Raw genomic sequence first — 19,193 nt, forward strand, 5'->3', positions numbered from 1 at the left:
AGTCCATGTCACAAAAAAAGGTGACAAATCCCTGATCTACAGCCAGAGGACCTGAGTTCAAATCCCACTGATGACATTATCCATGTCACTTTGGGCAAGTAAACTTAGCTTCCTTCAATCTCAGTTTTCTCAACTGTAAAACTGAGGAGCCTAGACTAGATGACTTTGAATGTCCCTTCCAATTTTAAATCTATAAAGATCTTATGACTAGATTAGCTACTCACTTCCTGTGTGACCTTGTCCCTTCCCTTTACTGGGCTACAGTTTTCTTATCTACAAAATGAGAGAAGTGACCTAGAGCACCTCTAAGGTACTAACTAACCTGTTCTATTTATTTCTGATCCTCTTATCAGATAACTGGGCAGCTAGGTGGTGCCATAGTGCCTAGAGCACTGGGCTTGAGAGGAATCAGGAATGCTCATCTTCATGAGTTCAAATCTGGCCTCAGACGCTTATCAGCTGTGTGACCCTGGGCAAGTCAACACAGTTTCCTCATCTGTATAATGAGCTGGAGAAGGAAATGGCAAACTACTCCAGTATCTTTGCCGAGAAAACCCCAAATGGGGTCACAGAATTGGACACAACTGAAATGACAACAAAAATCATTCCATCCTTCTTTACCACAGGTATTCAGACTTGTGGCAGGTAAATCAAAGCACTTGCTATGCATATTTTCTCAGATACTAGGTTAATATAAAAATAAAATATAGCATCTATCTTCATGGTGCTTATAATCCAGTAGGGGTGATTAGACATCGCCTGATGGACCAGCTTCCCATGGCCAAAGTATAGTATTAATATAATAGTTGACATTTACATAATACCTTAAATTTTGCATACATTATCAGACAGGCAGCTTGGGGTGGTGTTCTGTTTCAGATTCTCACACTTGCTAGCTGTGAAATCGTGGATGTGAGGCGTAATTTCTCTAAGCCTCACTTTCCTCATCTATAAAATAAGGATAATAATAGGACCTCCTTCACCGGAATATTATTTACTACCTTCTCATTTTATCCTTACTACAACCCCATGAGATAGGGACTACAGGTAATATTGTTATATTCACCATTTTGCAGAAGAAGAAATTAAGGCTCCTAGAACTTAAGTGGTTTGCCCATGGTTCCAGGACCAACAAGTGTCAGAACTGAAATGTGAACCCAGTGCCAGCCGTTGGGTAAGGAAGATCTGAGTTCAAATCTAGCCTAAGACACTTACTAGCTGTGTGATGCTGGGCAAATCACTTAACCTCTGCCCCATCTTCCTCATCTGTAAAATGGGGATAATAATAGTGCCTACCTTCCAGGGTTGCTATGAGGGTCAAATGATGTTTTATATGTGTGTGTGTGTATGTATATGTGTGTAAATATATATATATATGTACACATAAGTTTTACATATTATCTATAATATTATCATTTTATGTATATCACTGTATAAATTCTAGTTATTATTATTATTAAATAACTATAGGAAGTAACTATAGGAAACCAAAACTGTCCCATGTTAAACAAAACAGAAGAAATTGCTCAAGGAATCCTCAGCAGACAGATCCGTTCTTCTTCAACCTACATCCAGTGAGTTCTAGTTCCAAGGGTAGGTGTGTCTCCTAGACTTTCTAGTCCCTCCCTTTGTTCCATAAAATCTTTGAATTCAGACAAGCAGGAAAAAGCATTTCCCCCACATTTCTGAATTCTGTGAATTCTCCCCAAATGAAAGAATCAGTTCCTTTTTCAGGAAATGCCAGGACCAGAATTCAGGATAATGATGTATTTTCATGTTATTACTGGCTTTTCAAATTGTCACAATAACTCAGCTACAAGAAAATTGAAGAGTAAAAGGGAAAGAAAACCAAGAGTTTGCTGCCACCCGGTGGTCACAGATACCTATTGAGTATTTTCTCCTCGGTAGTAGTATCCATTCAAGGAATGTGAGCTGGAGATGGGGATAGATCACAAAGATTAGGTTGGAGCAAACACCATATGTTTGGAGGCAGATGTGACCTTGTTCTGTCAGGGATCACAGAGCAGTTCCAAAACATGATCCTCAGAGGAGTGTCCTTAGGGGGCTCTGTAGTCAACGTTTCAACATACTTTGAGAGGGCTGAAGTCTTGGTGAGCATCCATAAAGATTGCACCTATTGTCACTGTGCATGCCATCTCACTTGCTTCTCACTGGTCCTGCCAAAATTAGCTTAAGTTGGAGAGAATCGATACATAATTTGTTGCATGCATGCCACAATGAAATTGTAAGGTCATTGTTCTCTACCTGCCAAACTCACATTCCTGTCTTTACTATGCATTTCCATCAGCAGCAAAACTATATATTTTGGCTATATCTTAGCCAACAGAAAAGCCTCCCTAACTCCCCAAACTGAAATTTATAGTTCATTTTCCTTCAAGAACTCAAATATTCACATTATTATTCTGGTAGAACAATAAGAAATTACTAATTTGTGCAATTATTTTAATATTACCCAAATGGAAAAAAATTGAAAACCATGACACGGAGGTCATTATTTTTCTACCCTCATCATTTGTGGAGAAATTTACCACACGTTTAAAAAGGGACCAAGGAATGTCCCATGTCTCTGACAAGTGCATCATCAGCGGCCAATAGGAATGCTAAATATGGTCCCTCCTCAGAAATAATATTTACTTTCAAGGCAACCAAAGGAGAGTCTTTGAAATTCCTAAAGGCTGTTTGGACATAGACAAGCCAGAAGATGAAATGGGGCCCTCCATCCCTCTGCTGAAAAGTGTGTAAATACACCAGTCTCAGAAAGCTAGTGTACCTCACATGAACTGATTTCAGTAGAAATGTATCAGTTTCCGAGGCACTTTTCTGAATCTTTTAAGACTGCTTATGGAAAAGGGCAACAGCCTAGAAGTTTTCCACCAACCAAAAGAAAACATGAGCCCCTCAAAAGAAAAGGAATTGAAAGGTGAGTAACCAGAATTCCTTTCTCTTAAAACTAACAAATGAGTATGTTTTCTTGGCTTTTTCATTATGTGGTATAGATTATGAATCATACTTATTGAAAGAGTCATAACTTCTTCTTATTACATGTTAACACTTTAATAATGTGTTCTATTTAATATTTCAGAAAGTACAGAACCCTACCCCAACAATCCAATGGATCTGTGATCCCATCCATATGTTTATGCCCTCCAGGAATGCAACAAGGAGGAAGAGATAGAGACAGAGAGGGACAGAGTCAAAAAGACAGAGACAGAAAGACAACAAGAGACAGAAAGACAGAGACAGAGAGAAACAGAGACAGAGACAAAGAAGGAATGGGGAGAGGGGGAAGGGGGAGAGGGGGAAGAGGGAGAGGGATAAGGGGAAGGAGAGGGACAGAAGAAAGAGAGGGAGAAGAAGAGGGAAAGGGAGAGAGAGAGAGGGAGGCAGTGGAAACAACCCTAACTTGAGAATTAAGAGGATCTGGGTTCAAATCCTGCTTCTGACACCTCCTTGTTCCAGGCCACTGTGTCTAGATATGAGGGAGTTGGGCTAGTTGTAAATCCATGAGCCTGTAACTATTTGTATCTGAAATAAGGTCTCAGGCCATATGAGGAAAATCCCATAATTTCCCCCTAAAGTCTGGTTTTCATTCTCTGATTGGAAATGAAGGGAAAACATTGATGTTGAAATGATAGGTAATCCACAAGATTCTGAGTCAAAGACTTTTACCATTTCAGCAACTCTGATTAGACACCATTCAATGTGACACTATAACCAAATGCTTTTTGATTAGTTTCTCTGAAAAGTTTCTGTGTGTGTGTGTGCGTGTGTGTGTGTGTGTGTGTTTGGCTGCTGAAATATGTACCACTTATCTCCTATCTTGCAACATTGCAACTCATCTCATGTAACATTTTAAAACTCTGTCTTGTAATCAACATTCCTTATCAAGTTCCAAGCCATGGAAGACAGACAAGAACATCATTGGTGACCAGTGAGAATGCCAGCCAGGATCTCTCCCCTAAAATAATGCATGTAACACTTTGAAGCTTCTCTCCAAATACTGTAATTGAACTTGAGAAGTCAGTCTGGTCATAGTAAATAATGTGCTGTCTTCTTATCTCTAGAGGCTGCTCCTTGACCTTCTCAGCAGCCTTCATGAGGGACATTTCAGACAAGTAAGATCTTTTCATGAAGACTAGGACCCTAAGGAAGCAATAATTAACTTTTATTGGGTTTGTCCATAACTATTTTACAGTTTTCATTGCTTTGCTAAGAAGTAGCAATGTGCCCCTTGGGACAAATATCATCGCAAGTAAAATAAGATAACTCCTCGGTAAGACATTAAAATAGGAAATGCAAATTTAAAAATAGTACCGTTAAAATTGCTTTTGGAGAGTGATGACACCAATTTTTTTTCCTTGGGTCTCCAAGCAAAAATTTCAGAAAGGTCCCTTTTCCCTTTGTGAACTGAAAAACACAGAGGTTGCCAGTGAAGGATGCAGTCCCCTACTTGCCTGGCCGCTCTTACAACACAGGAACAGTCAGTTAGCCCTAGAAAGATAGAAGGCGGCACCTAGCAGAAGCTGTCTCCTTGTTCTCAAATACCATGTGCACTTTCGCCATGCAGCTCTAAACCTCATGAGCAATTGAGTTCAAATTTAAAGACTTGCCCGAAATAATAATAGCTAGCATTTATATCACGTTTTGTGGTTGACAAAGCACTTTACATATTATCTCATTTGATGCTCAAAACAATAGGTGTTATCATTACCCCCATTTTACAGATGAAGTTAAGACTGGGAAACATCCAGGGTCACCCAGGCAGGAAGTATCTGGGGCAGGATTTGAATTGAAGTCTTCCTGATCCCAAGTCAAGCTCTCTCTTCATTCTGTCATCTAAACTGCCTCATTTTTACCTAGCTGAAATGGGTAATATAGTTAGATCTGAAAGGGACCCTAAAGGTCCCTGAGTCCAACCGTCCCACTTTAAAGATTAAAAAAACTGAGGCTCAGAGACATTGCAGAGTCAGTGACTTGCAGAATCTGAACCCTAGTTATCCTGGCTCCAAATCAGCACTCGATGCCATGACGCTGACTCTACTTATTCTTTGCTTAATCAGCAGAATCTGTGATTAAGATGAGGCTACCACCCCAACTCTACTACCATGATTTTGTCCTCTTATTGTACCTCCTTAACCTCTAACCCTCCAAGTCTCTGGCCTCATTGTGGAGATCGGAGTAGAAAGAATGGGGTTTGAAGGCTAATTTTTCAAGTGAGTGGTCTTTGATTGCAGAGTCCTTGGCAGGTCGAAGAGACACTCTGAGTCATGGATAGTATTACTCTATCGGTGTGTATGTATCTCAAATGTGTTCACATTGTTTCTTACCAATAGAATGTAAGCTCCTTGAGAGCAGAGACGATTTGGTTTTTATCTCTGTATTCCCCTGCTACGTGGTAAGCACTTAATAAATGCTTATTGAATGAATGAATAAATACTACATAAAGTGTTTTGCAAACTTGAAAGTGTTATATGTGTCAGTTACTATTGCTACTACTATATAGTATTTGTAAATTAATATTTGTAAAGCACTTAATATAGTGCCTGGCACATAGTAGGCACTATATAGATGCTTATTCCTTCCCTTTCCCCCCTTTATCACTGACTGTTGTGGCTCCTACTAAGTTGAGGGTAGGGAGAGGGATACATGGAGTAATTTAAGCAATATTTTTAAAATATTAAATATTTTAAATATATCAATAAAAAGGTATTCTAAGAAATATTATCACTAAGCATGTAGGAGGCATTAGGCAAATCACTTTGCCCCAGGGAACCCCTGTTTCCTCCTCAGGAACATGAAGGTGCTAGCCCGGAGGATCGAATAAAATAACTGAGGTAAAGCCCTCTGCAATCCTTAAATCATCATATAAATGCTAGCTAGTTTGCTGTCCCGGCATTCTATTTTTCTGAGTCCTGTAAGCCCTAACTGGACGGTCGCCATGCCTGTTACTGACCACATGTGCCTGGATTTATATAACACTAAATGGTTGCTTAAAAAAGTGAAAAAACAAATCAATCACCTTTTTATCTACAAATGTCCAAATGACAGTTTAAACTGACCTTTCTTTCCCCTGCTGTGTTAATTCAGTGGGCCATTTGTGTGGGCACTGGGTAGATGGGGGCAACCCTTGAAAGTTTGTTTTCATGATTTTTCAAATTTTATTTACTTAAAGGACCTTAATTACAGTTCTCCTCTCTTTGCTAAGGTGGCATAGAGCTGTGTCTACCAACTTAGTTAAACAAAATGTACTGGTCCCCAAAGAGGAATCTTCCAGTGGGAGTGACCTAGAATCACAACAAAGTCCAGAAAATAAGAAGAAGAATTTTATGAAGAAAATAAAGACTGCTTTCAGGAGAACACTGCCTGAGCACTACAGAATCAAAGCAGCAAGGTCCCATAAAAGCGGCCCCTCAAACCACAAGGAAGCTCTCTTTTCAAACACTCAGAGTCTCCTTCCTAGAATTGCCAAGGAGCGGCGGCCTCACAAATTATTTGCCAAGCCCCAAATAGGAAAGCTTCCACAAAATGGTAACTAATGGAATGGACATTTGTATAGAAGGGGGAGGACAGGGTGAGGGAGGGAGGTGAGGCAAGGAAATGAAATGGAAAGAACGGTGGGTTTGGAATTAGAGGATTAAAGCCCTTGCTCTGCTGACTTACTACCAACACAATTTTGGACAAGTTTTTTTTTTTTCCCTTACTAGACCTCAGTTTCCTCATCTGTAAAAGGAAAGGACTGACTTGGCTGATCCCTAATGTCTCTTCCAGGAAATAAGGAAGGAAGGAAGGAAGGAAGGAAGGAAGGAAGGAAGGAAGGAAGGAAGGAAGAAGGAAGAAAGGGAGGAAAGGAGGGAGAGAGGAAGGAAGAGAGGGAGGGAGGAAAAAAGGAAAGGGGGGAGGAAGGCAAGGAGGGAGGAAGGTAAAGAGGAAGGGAAAAAAGGAAGGAAATCCCTTATAGTATCTTAGCATGTGCAGGGAGTCCACATCAAGTAAACTAGAAATCATGTCTCTCTGTCTATTTGTCTGTCTTACTGTCTATGTCTATGTCAGTGTCTCTGTGTGTCTATATGTATTTGTGTTTTATAAACAAATCTGGTGTTTTTCTGGTTGTAAATCTGGTTGATTACTTTTTCAAACAAACCCACTCTACTGGAAAAAAGCAGTCACCGACATGGGCATCCAAGCATCTTGTAATAACCTGGCGTGGACTGACCTGTACATTTCTATTGAAAAAAACAACAACAAAGAAAACACACTATTAATCTGACTTACCTAAACACAGGGAACCAGGGGAAGGTGAAGGGTCAGGAACAAAGGGAGAGCTGATTTCTTCTCTGACTTCCAAATCCCTGACTAGCTTTAATTTCTTGTTCTTAGTCAGTGAGTAATACTAAAACCATTCTCCCTACTGCATCAATAACAATTTACTGGCTAAAATCCATCTCAATCAACTAGAAACCCTCATGACATATTCTTGCCCTCCCTGTAAGATGAGCTCTCACCTTTTCTTCATCTTCAGTTATAGGGTCCCAGATCAGGCTTCAAAGTCATATATCGAAGAGATGACCCTACTCCATTGTGAATTGGTTTCCATAGAGGCTTTGGTGACAAAAAATAGGAGCATAGGAGAGAAGAAAAGGCTGATTCAGGAAAATCTACTTCCACCAAAGGGGTCATCATTAATGGCTTCTGAAGTAGCTTTTTCCAGCAATAAGACTTCTTAATCTTCTCTCTCAAGTCCTGTAGTAATACCTCTCTAGGGTGAAGAGGTGGTTATGTTTTTTTGGGTTTATTTGTTTTTTTAAGTCAGAAAAGCTTTTGAGCACAGGGCTGGTAATGAATTATCTTGACTTTTATGGAAAGGCCAGGCTTGCTAAATTTAGAGAGGCTCATCATATGAAGTTTGCCTTCTCAGTGATGATTTTTTTTTTTTGCTCAAAGCAACTCACAAAGACTATCTACTAAAGTTTGGAGGGGTTATAATTTTCACTAATAAAGAAATTGTCCACATCAATGAAACCAGAAACTAATACAGGATCATATGAAGAAACATGAGATATTATCTAAGTCCTTTATTTTACAGAGAGGGAAATTGAGCCCCAGTGAAACTAAGTGACTTGTCTAAGATCACACAGGAAGTAAGTCACAGAGTCACAATTTGAACTCTGGTTCTCTGACTCCAAATCCAATACTCTTCTCACTAGACCTTGGCTTCTGGATGTATTAGTGAATGAACAAAAATGTCTGATGTAAATAAAACATTCATGTTTGTGATTCTCATCCACTTTTTCTCCCTTTCTTAAAGCAACCATTCAACTGGATGTTGTAGAAGCAGAAACTGAAGAGATTACTGGGGGAAATACCCTTGTTCGAGCCAGAAGGACAACAAGACAGCTCTCTGTGACCTCTCTCCCTTCTGGACTTCAGAAGGTAAAATGATTCATGATCACAGAAGTTTGAGTTGGAAGGACCAATAGAGGTCACCTGGAGTTGTCTAGACTCTAGACTAAGTCACATCCAACAATGAAGCCCCACCCCAGCACACCAGAAAAGGGCTCAGACAGTCTCTGCTTGAATATCTCTAACAGGGAGAACCCACAGCTTTGCGGCAGCTCTAATCATTGGGACATTTATCAGGAAACCAAACCTACATTTGACTCTTTGAACTTCCTGCCCATTTCTCCTGGTTCTGTCCTTGGAACCAAACAAAACAAGCTGAATCCTTTTCCAGGCTAAACTCTTGAAAGGAGTGGTCACTTGCCCTCAAGCTTCCCTTCCATCTTTTCTATTCTAACAAGTTCCTTTCTGCTAGTGAAAAACAGAGCAGAATAGACTATCTCTTTGTTGGTTCCTCAGCCATTTTGAAGAATGATCTTGTCATTAAAGTAAGTCAAGAATTGATTGACCTTTGTCAGAGAGCTCTAGCAGATATCTGGATAATGAAGTCTCTCATCACTATTTTATCATGGCTCCATGCCAGATTCTCAGCCTTTTCATTTGATTTCTCAGAAGATACTTTCTTACCATCCTCTGTAAGGAGTACTCTGACCCTGACCAGGAATCTATGATGTTTGTGTTTGTCCAAAAGCCTAAATACTCATCCTCAGGAAGCAACTTCTTAGTCAGCTGTTCAATTCCCAAATGAATGCTTCTCCTTTGCATTCTTTGCCTTCAATGGGCAACAGTGAGGTAAAAAAACATCTGTGCCCCTAAAGCCTTCAGTGGCTTGCACAATAAAATTAGGCGATATTTTTAATATTCCTTCTGACTGTCATTTGTGCCCATATGAATCACCAGAAAGGGATGGTAACCATCCGTTTTGATTAGCCTTGCAAGTTTCTCTGTTACGTTTTAGATACATACCCCCAACAGGGAGTAGAAATGTCCATTGTTGTTATCAGAATGACAATGCCCCTGTGTGAGAAAGTCATCGATAATCACCATTCTTCACTTTGTTCACTTCTTCCGACCCTGATGGTCTTTCATTTGGCACATTCTGTGGCTCAACTTTATCATTCCTTGGAGTATAAGCATCTTTTGTCTCCTCAAAACATCCAATTCTCTCCTCTTCAAGAGGAACCTCAAATCTGTTTTTAAGTTTTAAGGATAACTTTTCTCCTCTGTATATCATTCTTCTACTCCCTAAACTGACAAGGGTCAAATTTCCTCTTGTTTGCCCCAAATACCTTTTTTTTTCATTTAATCCCCACTTCAAATCCCTCTCAATATGTGTGGAGTGTGGAGTCCCTTTACCTCTTCCAGGAGGGAACTTAACTTACAATTAGAATACAAATAACTGACACTTGACTGTGTCAGAAATATAAACACTAATCATTCAATGTGAGTCACTGCAAAATTCTTCCTGCTCTCCATCTAGACTTCAATTTTCAGCTTTGGTTTTGTTGTTTTTTCCCAACTACTTGTGGTTGCTTACACTTCATCTCAAGTTCTTTTAATAATCTCTACAGGTAATTATCACCTCAAGGATTTGACGTCCCCATCTAATTTTCTAACCTTAGTCTCAAGGAAAACTCCACAAGGATACCCTACCCCTCTTCCCTCTAACTTTCTGTCCACTTTAACAACCATCAATCTACTCTACCAATCTATTTTAACCACCCTTTTTCCCACTTATCTTTTCTTACTTACCTTTTCTTCTTAACCTTGCCTTGCCAACTATCTTCTCCATTTCTTTCTCCTTGAGCTTTTTTCCTAATCCATTTTAATCCTTTATTCTTTCTCTCTTTCAGTCTTCTCTCAAAGAATCTGGAAGTATGATATGCACCTGCATCATAGAATTTAAGAGTTCAAAGAGCCCTCAGTAGCTAACTGTTCCAAATCATTAATGAAGTGAATCCTCATTTTATTCTGTCTCATGGTTTTTCAGCTCCTCCCTTGACTTTGAAAGAAGGAAAACCTCTTACCTATAAAGACAGATCATTAGCCTTTTGGGAAACTCTAATTGTTGGAAATGTTTTTCCTGACGTCAGGTCTAAAATTGCATTTTTATAAGTTCCACCCATTATTCCTGGTTCTGCCATTTAAGAACAGAACAAATCTAATAAAACAGAACAAATTTAATTCCTTCTCACATTACAGTCCTTCAAATATTTGACATAGTAATCATGTCCCCCCTGAGAGTCCTCTTCTATCATGTCCCCAATGAGTGTTCTCTTCTGAGGCTAAATATATCTACTTTCTTGGACTAGAGGTAGCTAGGTGCACAGTGGATAGAGCACCGGGCCTGGAATCAGGAAGACCTGAGTTCAAATGTGTCCTTAAATACTTAATTACTAGCTGTGTGAGCAAGTCACTTTACCACTATCTGACTCTGTTTCCTCAACTACAAAATGGTGATAATAATAGCACCTACCTCCTATGGTTGTTAAGAAGATCAAATGAAATAAATACTTGTAAAGCACTTAGCACAATACCTGGCACACTGTGGATGCTTAATAAATACCTGTTTCCTCTCCTGCCTCCATGAGGTCAAAACTATTTTCATAAGAATACTAAGACATTATTTGCCCATTAAACTACTCCTCTCTTTTCCACCTGCATATATATGTGAAGTCAAATGTTCTTCACATGCTTCAATCAAAACAACATATCAGAGCAAACTGAATGCAGAATCAGACATGAGAATTCAACTATCTTTTATTAAGCCAGACACTAAAAAGATTTGCAAAAATATGTCAAACAATGCCATTCTCATTATTTTTTTTGTTTGGGAAAATATAGATTTTTTTATAAAGATACATTATTTCTGTTAAGACAAAATGGGGTTTTTAACTTATTTTAAATGAACAAATAAATACCTTTAAAGTTTAGCACCTTTCACTTCTAATCTGATAAATATCCATAGATAGAACCCAGACAAACCAAAACTTTTTAGGGTTCTCAATAATTCTGAAGAATGTAAAGGGGATGCGGAGACCAAAAAGGTTGAGACTTACTACCCTAAGGTATACCCATCCAAAGCCATAATTCAGTCATGATAATAACTACCTGTGAGATCAAATTTTCTCACTTGCCTTAGCACCTCTGAGGCATCCTGTCTGTTGCCTAAGCTTTGGGCATTTGTGTATGAACATTTGAGGGCATGGGTTTTACTATGTTCACCCTTATTGGGTTATGTCTATTCGCAAATCAACAACTTTTCTTCTTCCTTCATTGTAGCTACTCCTACGGTATTTAGCTTGGAGGGTATACACAAAGGAGCCTTCTCCTTCTCCCTTCCATTTTAGTTTAAAGCCTTTCTAAATTAGATTTGGGAAACACCTGGCAAATACATTTTTTACAGCCTTTCCTTATTAGCTATTCTCTGCACTTGATCAGGTATCTGGCCTAATTTTTAAGCCATGGTCAAGAAGCTTAAATCCCATTCTCAGACACCTCATTATCTTATCCAGCTGTTTAGTTCCCAAATTCATTTTTTTCCTTCCTTTGTCCCCTTCCTTTAATGGACAATAGTGAGGAAATCACAGCCTGTCCCTCTGTGGTCTTCAATTTCTTACCCGACTTCTTAATCTCAGGCAATACTTTTTTAGGTTCCTTCTGGCCACACCGTTGGTGTCCACTCTCCTCAGTTGTGAGTGATTGTATCGGTCTTAATATGTCTCAGGATGTTCTCTGCTATGCTCTAGATATACACACCCCGGGGCGACAACATCTCAACTGTGGTCAGCAGATCCACCAACAACTTTCAGAGCAGGGAATCACCAACTTCTCTTCTGCTTCTCCCTCTGCCACATACTGGATAATCTTTCACATGATAGAGTTTCTGGGGTTCCACTAGGTACTTCTTGGAAGCACAAGTAGCTTCTTCCTGCTCAGAGCATCTGGCCACCTTGCCGGTCTTTAAATTCTCATTGCAGCACCACTGTCCTTTCCTTTCTCCTTCTCTTCTGTGTCATGCTCTTCTGCTCCCTTCCACTCCAGTCCCTTCAGATTGCCTCTTCTCCTCCCCCTCCATTCCTGTCCAAGTTGAAGCCTGGCTTTTGTTTCCTCTAAGATTACTTCATTCTCCCTAACATCCTGAAGTGTGGGGAAGATTCAAGTCTCCATCTTCTCCAGTTGGGAGATAAACTTATACTTGGAACACTGATGATGGTCACTTGTCTGCAGTAGAAATACAAAAATCACATACTGGAGGCCAATCATGGTAAAATTTCCTCCTCTTTTCCATACTGATTGAGATTTTTCAGTCTTGTTTTAAAAATAAATACTAGCTAATATTAGTAAATATATTATACTGCTATTTTTAAATATGTTTATTCTGCAACCACAGGCACTTAGTTAAAATTTTAACAGCCAATAAAAGATTTCCAAAAATTAATATAACTCACTTTCCTTTCCTTAGTCTTGCAACCTCAGCTTTACTCACCTTCCCTTCAGTATTCTTCCAGTCTCCTGTCTTTCACCAAATTGCCCCACCTACCAACTTAATCTATCGACTTGCTTTGCCCTCTAATCGTTCCACTTGCTTTTTCATATTTATTTTGCCTTATCTTGCCAACTTACTTTCTCCCTTTGCTGCCTCAAGTCTTTGACTTCCTAAGTACTTTTATATCCTCCCTAATTGTCCTTGATTTAGTTCCTCTTTCACCCCAGAAATAAAATTGAGACCAGTACCTGGGTCCAAGATTTTTCTCCTTTCAGTTTCTCCCGAACTTCTCCAAATGTCTCCTCTTCAGATTCAATCTCTGATCTCCTTCACAAACCACTTAACAGACCCTCTTTTTCCTTTATTCAGCTCACGTTCTCATATTTTTTCCCTATCCTTCTCCCAAGACCCTCTTCGATAAAAACCAGAAATTAATCAATGTGATGTTAGAACAAAATTGCTTCCAAAGGCCTTTTGGATCAGAAGCTAACTTGCCATTTCGTGTGTTTCTAATACCAAAAAATTCTTCTATCTCAAATGCCAAACAAAGCCAGAGATAGCATTTGTTGTTTTATTTATTGTTTGGTTTTGTTGTTGTTGTTGTTGTTTTTTGTTTTTTGGGGGGTCTTTTTTGGGTTTTTTTTTTTGGTCTGCTATGTCAAACTGTTGATTTACTTTGAGTCCAGTAATTCTATCTCCCAGTTCTCTTTTATGGGATTTCATAGGTCTAACCATACCACCCCCAAGTGCAAACTCAATCAGAAACTAACTGATTTGGGGTGAATGCGGTGTTCAGGGAAGACTAGCACCTCTGGTATGAGAGATTGTTGAGCCCTTTTCAGGGCTGCTCATCCACCTTTGGTGTCTACCTGGCACACAACTCACACCAATGGCTCTAAGAAGCTGCAGCATGTACCACAGCTACACCCCAGTAAAACTGTCTCAGCAGATGGACTAAACCAGGTTGAAGGTAACTGACAGGCCTCATTGGTAAGCTAGGAGGATGTCTACCCCAGCATGTGAAGACTTCACCCCAGAGGAAGGGGTGGATAAGAACAATCTGTTCCCATGGCCGTTAAGGTGGAGGAAGTGGGCATTGTGAAGCACTTAGAATTTGGTCAGACATCAAAGAGGCCAAGGTTATCCACTGCATCCTGGGCCACTGCCTGTCATATTGACTTTTGTTTTGCCACTGGACTTGGATGACTCTGGAAAGAGATTGAGGATAATGACTTTGTGCAACTCTGACTCACTTAAATCCAATTCACCCCATCATATCATTGGTCCTCTTTGAAAATGAAGGATAGCCACCACCAACAATGTACTTCCATCTAACTTTCAGGAGAAACTAATATCAAAGAAAGACAATTGGTAGTGTTAAACCATGGTGGCTCAGATGCTGTATGTCATGCATGTTTGAAAGTGGATATGGTAAAGGATAGGTTGAAGGAGCTAGTTGATCTTTAACTTGAAGAAGGGAAACCTGAGAGGGGGGAAGAGGAGGCAGGCAGGGAGAGAAACACGACAGCTGCCTTCAAGATGTGAAGGTCTGTCACATGAAACAGAGATTAGATTTTTTTTTTCCTTACTGGTCCCAAGAAGGCAAAGCTAAAAGCAATGGGGAAAGGTACACAGCGGCAAATTTAGACTTGAAACGAAGACAAATCTCCTATTGGAGCCACCCCAAAGCAGTAGTGGTCGCACTAAGGGACCATAGCTCCCCTCTTCCCCTCTCAGGTTGTCAAGACAAAACTGGTCATTGGTCAGGATGTCATCAAAGGGATCCTAGTTCAAGTGTGGGTTAGACAAGATGTCCTTTGAGGTCCTTTCCAACTCCAATAATTCTGTGATTCTGTGATTTCACAGAAGCAGCCTAGGATAGTGGGTAGAATAGTGCAACTGGAATCAGGAAGCCCTGGATTCAAGTCCCACAATAGGTAGATAAATAGAGGATAGACAAGTTGATACGTAGGTAGGTAGATAGTAGGTGGATGGATGGATAGACAGACAGACAGACACAGACAGAGACAGACAGAGATAAATAGAAAGGTTGATACAGATTTATTAAATGCTTACTATGTGCCAGGCACTGTGCTAAGCACTAGAGGTATAATGCAAGCAAACCAACAAGACAGTTTCCACCCTCACGGATCTTACATTCTAATAGGGGAAAACAAAACATAGAAAGGAGCGGGGAAAGGAGGAGTCAGGGGACACTGACATATGCTGGGAGTGCTCATGAAATGGTGGTCCCAGCTAGATACTCAACAAGAGAACAGGATCTAGGGTGGAGGCATCTTGAGGAGGTGGAGAAGAAATGAACTTACATGCTGTGTGACCCTGGACAAGTCACATAACCTCTAGGACCCTCCAGCAACCCCCTAGTACTTATCTGTTGTCATAGAAAGGTTGTCATGTGTGTTAGTAGAGTGAGTTTTAACACGAGACTCCCCCATGCTGAGAAAATCACAGTTTCTTCCTGTATTTGCATATGGAAGATTTCCTACTGTGGAACTCTATGGGTTTCTAAGTATATGTGAATTGGAGTGGAGAACTGGGGCAATTTTCTGGTTAATTCCACAGCCCAAATGAGTCACACCTCACTTATCTGGATATTTTAGGTTAGTGGGATTTGTCTTGAATTATCCAGATGTGGCAGTCACTTCACTTTTCTACATTGCTCTGTGTGTAGACTGTCCATAGAGGAAGTAGGTTTTCAAATAGGTCTCCATGATCAGAGGGCTCTCATGCTTAGGTTCAAAATTTTGCTTTCTCTGCTACATTTGCTCCAACCCCATTTGTGAACCATTCAGCCAAGCCCATAGAGGTGGTGTGGGGAGTGGACAGGCACCGCCAACTTTATACAGGACTTACACAAAGGTGTGCGATCTGATTATTCAGTGCATAAGGAAGGAACAGGGAAGAAAAAATTAAACCAGAGCTCATTAGCCAGGAGCCATGACCTTGGAATGATTTCCCATGGCAATCTCATAGGGCAAGTACTTTAACTAGCAAACCAGGGTGAGGGGAAGGAAGTACGATGCATGGGGAGAAAAAGCCCAGGGCTTTCTTTTCATGTTCCCAGACTCTTCAGCCATCAGAATAAAGGAATGTGCCGAACGGTGTGCCCAAATTAATGGCTTTATCCAGTAATAATGAGCTTTTGGAGGCACTGGTCCATGGAAGCTCAGATCACTTACTGAGCTCAGTGGTTCCAGGGGTAATTTTCCCTCCTCTACTTATGTTTGACCTGTTTCCTCTCAATGCTATAGATTCTCTCTGAGCCAGGCCTTCTTGTTTCTCTGCATCCTACAGATCTCTTCAAAGAAAGCTCTTTGCACAAAGCACATCCACAGGGCGTGGAGAATAATATGCCTATGTACGGCTGTCAGCCAAATATTTTTACCTGGCAGATGTTCATAGTTTACAAGCAAATACATTTTATGAGTTATTGTACCTTGTAAAATGCGTATTTAAACATTAATGGAGGGCTCCTGGTAGCTCTCCCTGCCTGATCGGTTTTTTCAATTCTTTCACTAGGTCTCATATTTATCAAAGAAGAGACGGCGCTTCCCAGTGCTTAGAAAAAAGAAAGCTAACATGGAAAACATCCTTTGTGCCTCTGATTTGCCAGTAGGAAAACTTCAGATGCAGGTATCAGACTACGCTTTTTGCTTTGCTTTTGTATTTTAGGTGATAGAAGTAAGTAGTATGTGAAGTCTAAAAAACATATCGATATAATAGCTATCCAACAAGAGAGGAATGTGGAAAGAAATTTTTGTATATTAATATTAATTAGAATGCAATCAAGATAGATAAGTGTGAGGGACACAGAGAAGCCTGGAAAGACATTTATAAAATTATGCAACATGTGTGCTGGGGGATGAGGAGAAATTGAACCAGAAGAATATTATACACTTCCTCTCATCAAATAAGGAAAAATGAATGAGAATCAAGCAAGCAAAAAGCAACAAGCATTTATGAAGTCACTCATGCACCAGGCGTTCTGCTAGGCACTGGGAATACACAAGCAAAAGTGAAATAATCCCTGCCTTCGGCATGCTTCCATTTTATCAGGAGGACAACAGGTACACTTATAGGTATATACAAAAGAGAGTCATAGCTTTTGAATTGGAAAGGACCTTAGAATTCATCAAGGTCACCTCTTTAATTTTCAGGTGAACAAACTGAGGTCCAGAAAGATGAAGTCACTTCAAAGGGAACTCAGCTAGTAAGTGTCAGGAGGAGGATTCAAATCCAGGTCTTTCTGACCCCACGATCACAGTGCTAATCACTGCCCCCTGCAATGTCACTGGAGAGGAGGGGAGGACACTAGGAGCAAAGGGGCATCAGAGAAGGCCTCATGTTGGAGGCAGTGATTGAACTGACTCTTGAATGAAAACAGGATTTCTTTCTTTCTTTCTTTCTTTGGTTAGGCAATTGGGGTTAAGTGACTTGCCCAGGGTCACACAGCTAGTAAGTGTCAAGTGTCTGAGGTCGGATTTGAACTCAGCGCCGGGGCTCTATCTATTGCGCCACCTAGCTGCCCCCGAAAATAGGATTTCTAAGGAGCAGAAGCAATGGCAAAGAATGGACCAAGAATTCTGAGCGAGACTTAGAGGACTCTGATGGGAGGGAAAGTATGATAAGACGTTATGCACTGAAATGAATTGATTTAAACTTGAATCGTTACTAAGCACATTTAGTTGTTCGTATGTTGTTAGGTGGTAGATGCTGAGCTTCTAATATCCAAATCCTCAGATGGGTCTACAGTCTCATGGGTGTTGGTTTGATGCAGATCCTTCCAATAATGCAGATTGAAAAAGGCACCCATGGCTGTCCATCTAGCATCCTTTGCAATTGACGTGTGTTCAGTACATTTTCTCTTCTGCTCATACATTTCCCTGAAGATTTAGAGTATAGAAGACACGAGTTCAAGTCTTGCCTGAAACACTTACTGGCTGAGCGACCCTGGTCAAGTCACTGAACCTCTCTCAGCCTCAGTTTTGTCATTTATAAAATGGGGATTATAATAGCACCTACCTCAGATGACTGTCGTGAGAACCAGATGGGTATATGTAAAGCACTTTGCAAATCAGAAAACACTATGCAAATGCCAGCTGTTATTATTATCTCTATCATCACTATTTCGATGTATTGCAGCCTGCTTCCTACCACCTGCCTCTTCATGGTCCTCTGAGTGGGGCTATTTCTTTTCAACTCTTTGGTGACTAGCTCACAGTCTTAAGATGGCACTAGTAAGATATTGGTATTAAAAAGCTATGCCTTGATTATTACAAACTTAAACACCTTACTTTTTTCTAAAGCTCCTAAGCGTACGTTTTAAAATGAAAATGTGGACACGGGATTAGAATGATTACAAGAATTAAGGAAGCATAGACGTGAAGACCACCTGAAAGGCATGCCAACCACAACAACCAGGTCCCATACAATAGATTTCAGGATTGAGTGAATTCCACTAAAAATAAATGCAGGCACAAGGGCATTTTTTTTTTAAAGAAAAAGGAGACTTTTTGCCACCAGAAGGCAAATATCTATTGTTGAGGTCTCAAATGATGGCCAGTACTCAAATTAGATGAATACTCTGGGATTTGAAAATGCTTGCTAAACTTCTTGACTCTTGCTTCTCCAAAAGCAGCTTGCACTTCCACGTCTACAATGCACCCAAGTCTGCTGTCGTATTTCTTTGTATCTGTCCACTTAGGTGGATGACCTCATAGAAACGGTGACAGAAAAATCCATCAAACTCCTGGCCCAAAGACACGCAGAACTCCAGCAGTGTGAATTTCTCGGAGATGAGATTCTTCAGTCATCCAAGCAGTTCCAGAGGGTTTCCAAGAGAACCATGAGGAAATATAAATGGAAAAATGTGTGTTTTCCATGTACTTGTTGCTGCTATTGAGTCCATTACAGCTAGTATGGGCCGCTAGGTGGCGCCATAGTGCACAGAGTGCCAGGCCTGGAGTCAGGAAGATTCATCTTCCTGAGTTCAAATCTGACCTCAGACACTTATTAGACGTGTGACCCTGGGTAAGTCACTTCACCCTGTTTACCTCAGTTTCCTCATTTGTAAAATGAGCTACAGAAGGAAATGCAAAATCACTCCAATATCTTTGGTAAGAAAATCCTAAATGGGGTCATGAAGAGTCAGAAACAACTGAACAACAACACAGTATAAAAAATGATATTCCTAATGCACAGGTCTGACTATGTTCATCACCCCCCTCCTGAGGTTTCTGTGGTTCCCTACTGCCCCTAGGATCAA

At 40.3% G+C, this 19,193-nt stretch overlaps 1 protein-coding gene across 1 annotated transcript; it reads left to right on the top strand.

The window, feature by feature from the left end:
- Nucleotides 1-2,816: 2,816 nt before the first annotated feature.
- On the top strand, nt 2,817-18,830 carry CUNH3orf49 (chromosome unknown C3orf49 homolog). The gene is made up of 5 exons (XM_027863780.1): nt 2,817-2,941; nt 6,227-6,549; nt 8,327-8,451; nt 16,448-16,561; nt 18,633-18,830. The coding sequence occupies exons 1-5, from the start codon at nt 2,817-2,819 to the stop codon at nt 18,828-18,830; spliced, it is 885 nt and encodes a 294-aa protein (XP_027719581.1).
- The last annotated feature ends 363 nt before the right edge of the window (nt 18,831-19,193 follow it).

This window comes from Vombatus ursinus, unplaced genomic scaffold (genome assembly GCF_900497805.2).
Source record: "Vombatus ursinus unplaced genomic scaffold, bare-nosed wombat genome assembly UNPS02014773.1, whole genome shotgun sequence".
In the NCBI taxonomy this organism is placed as follows: Eukaryota; Metazoa; Chordata; class Mammalia; order Diprotodontia; family Vombatidae; genus Vombatus; species Vombatus ursinus.

What these genes read in the sequence shown, in the direction of transcription:
- CUNH3orf49 (XM_027863780.1), top strand. Translation starts at nt 2,817, where the DNA reads ATGTATCAGTTTCCGAGGCACTTTTCTGAATCTTTTAAGACTGCTTAT. An exon ending in AAAAGAAAAGGAATTGAAAG is followed by an intron (nt 2,942 to 6,226) that starts GTGAGTAACCAG and finishes CTCTTTGCTAAG; the next exon opens with GTGGCATAGAGCTGTGTCTA. An exon ending in TCCCTTCTGGACTTCAGAAG is followed by an intron (nt 8,452 to 16,447) that starts GTAAAATGATTC and finishes TTCTTTCACTAG; the next exon opens with GTCTCATATTTATCAAAGAA.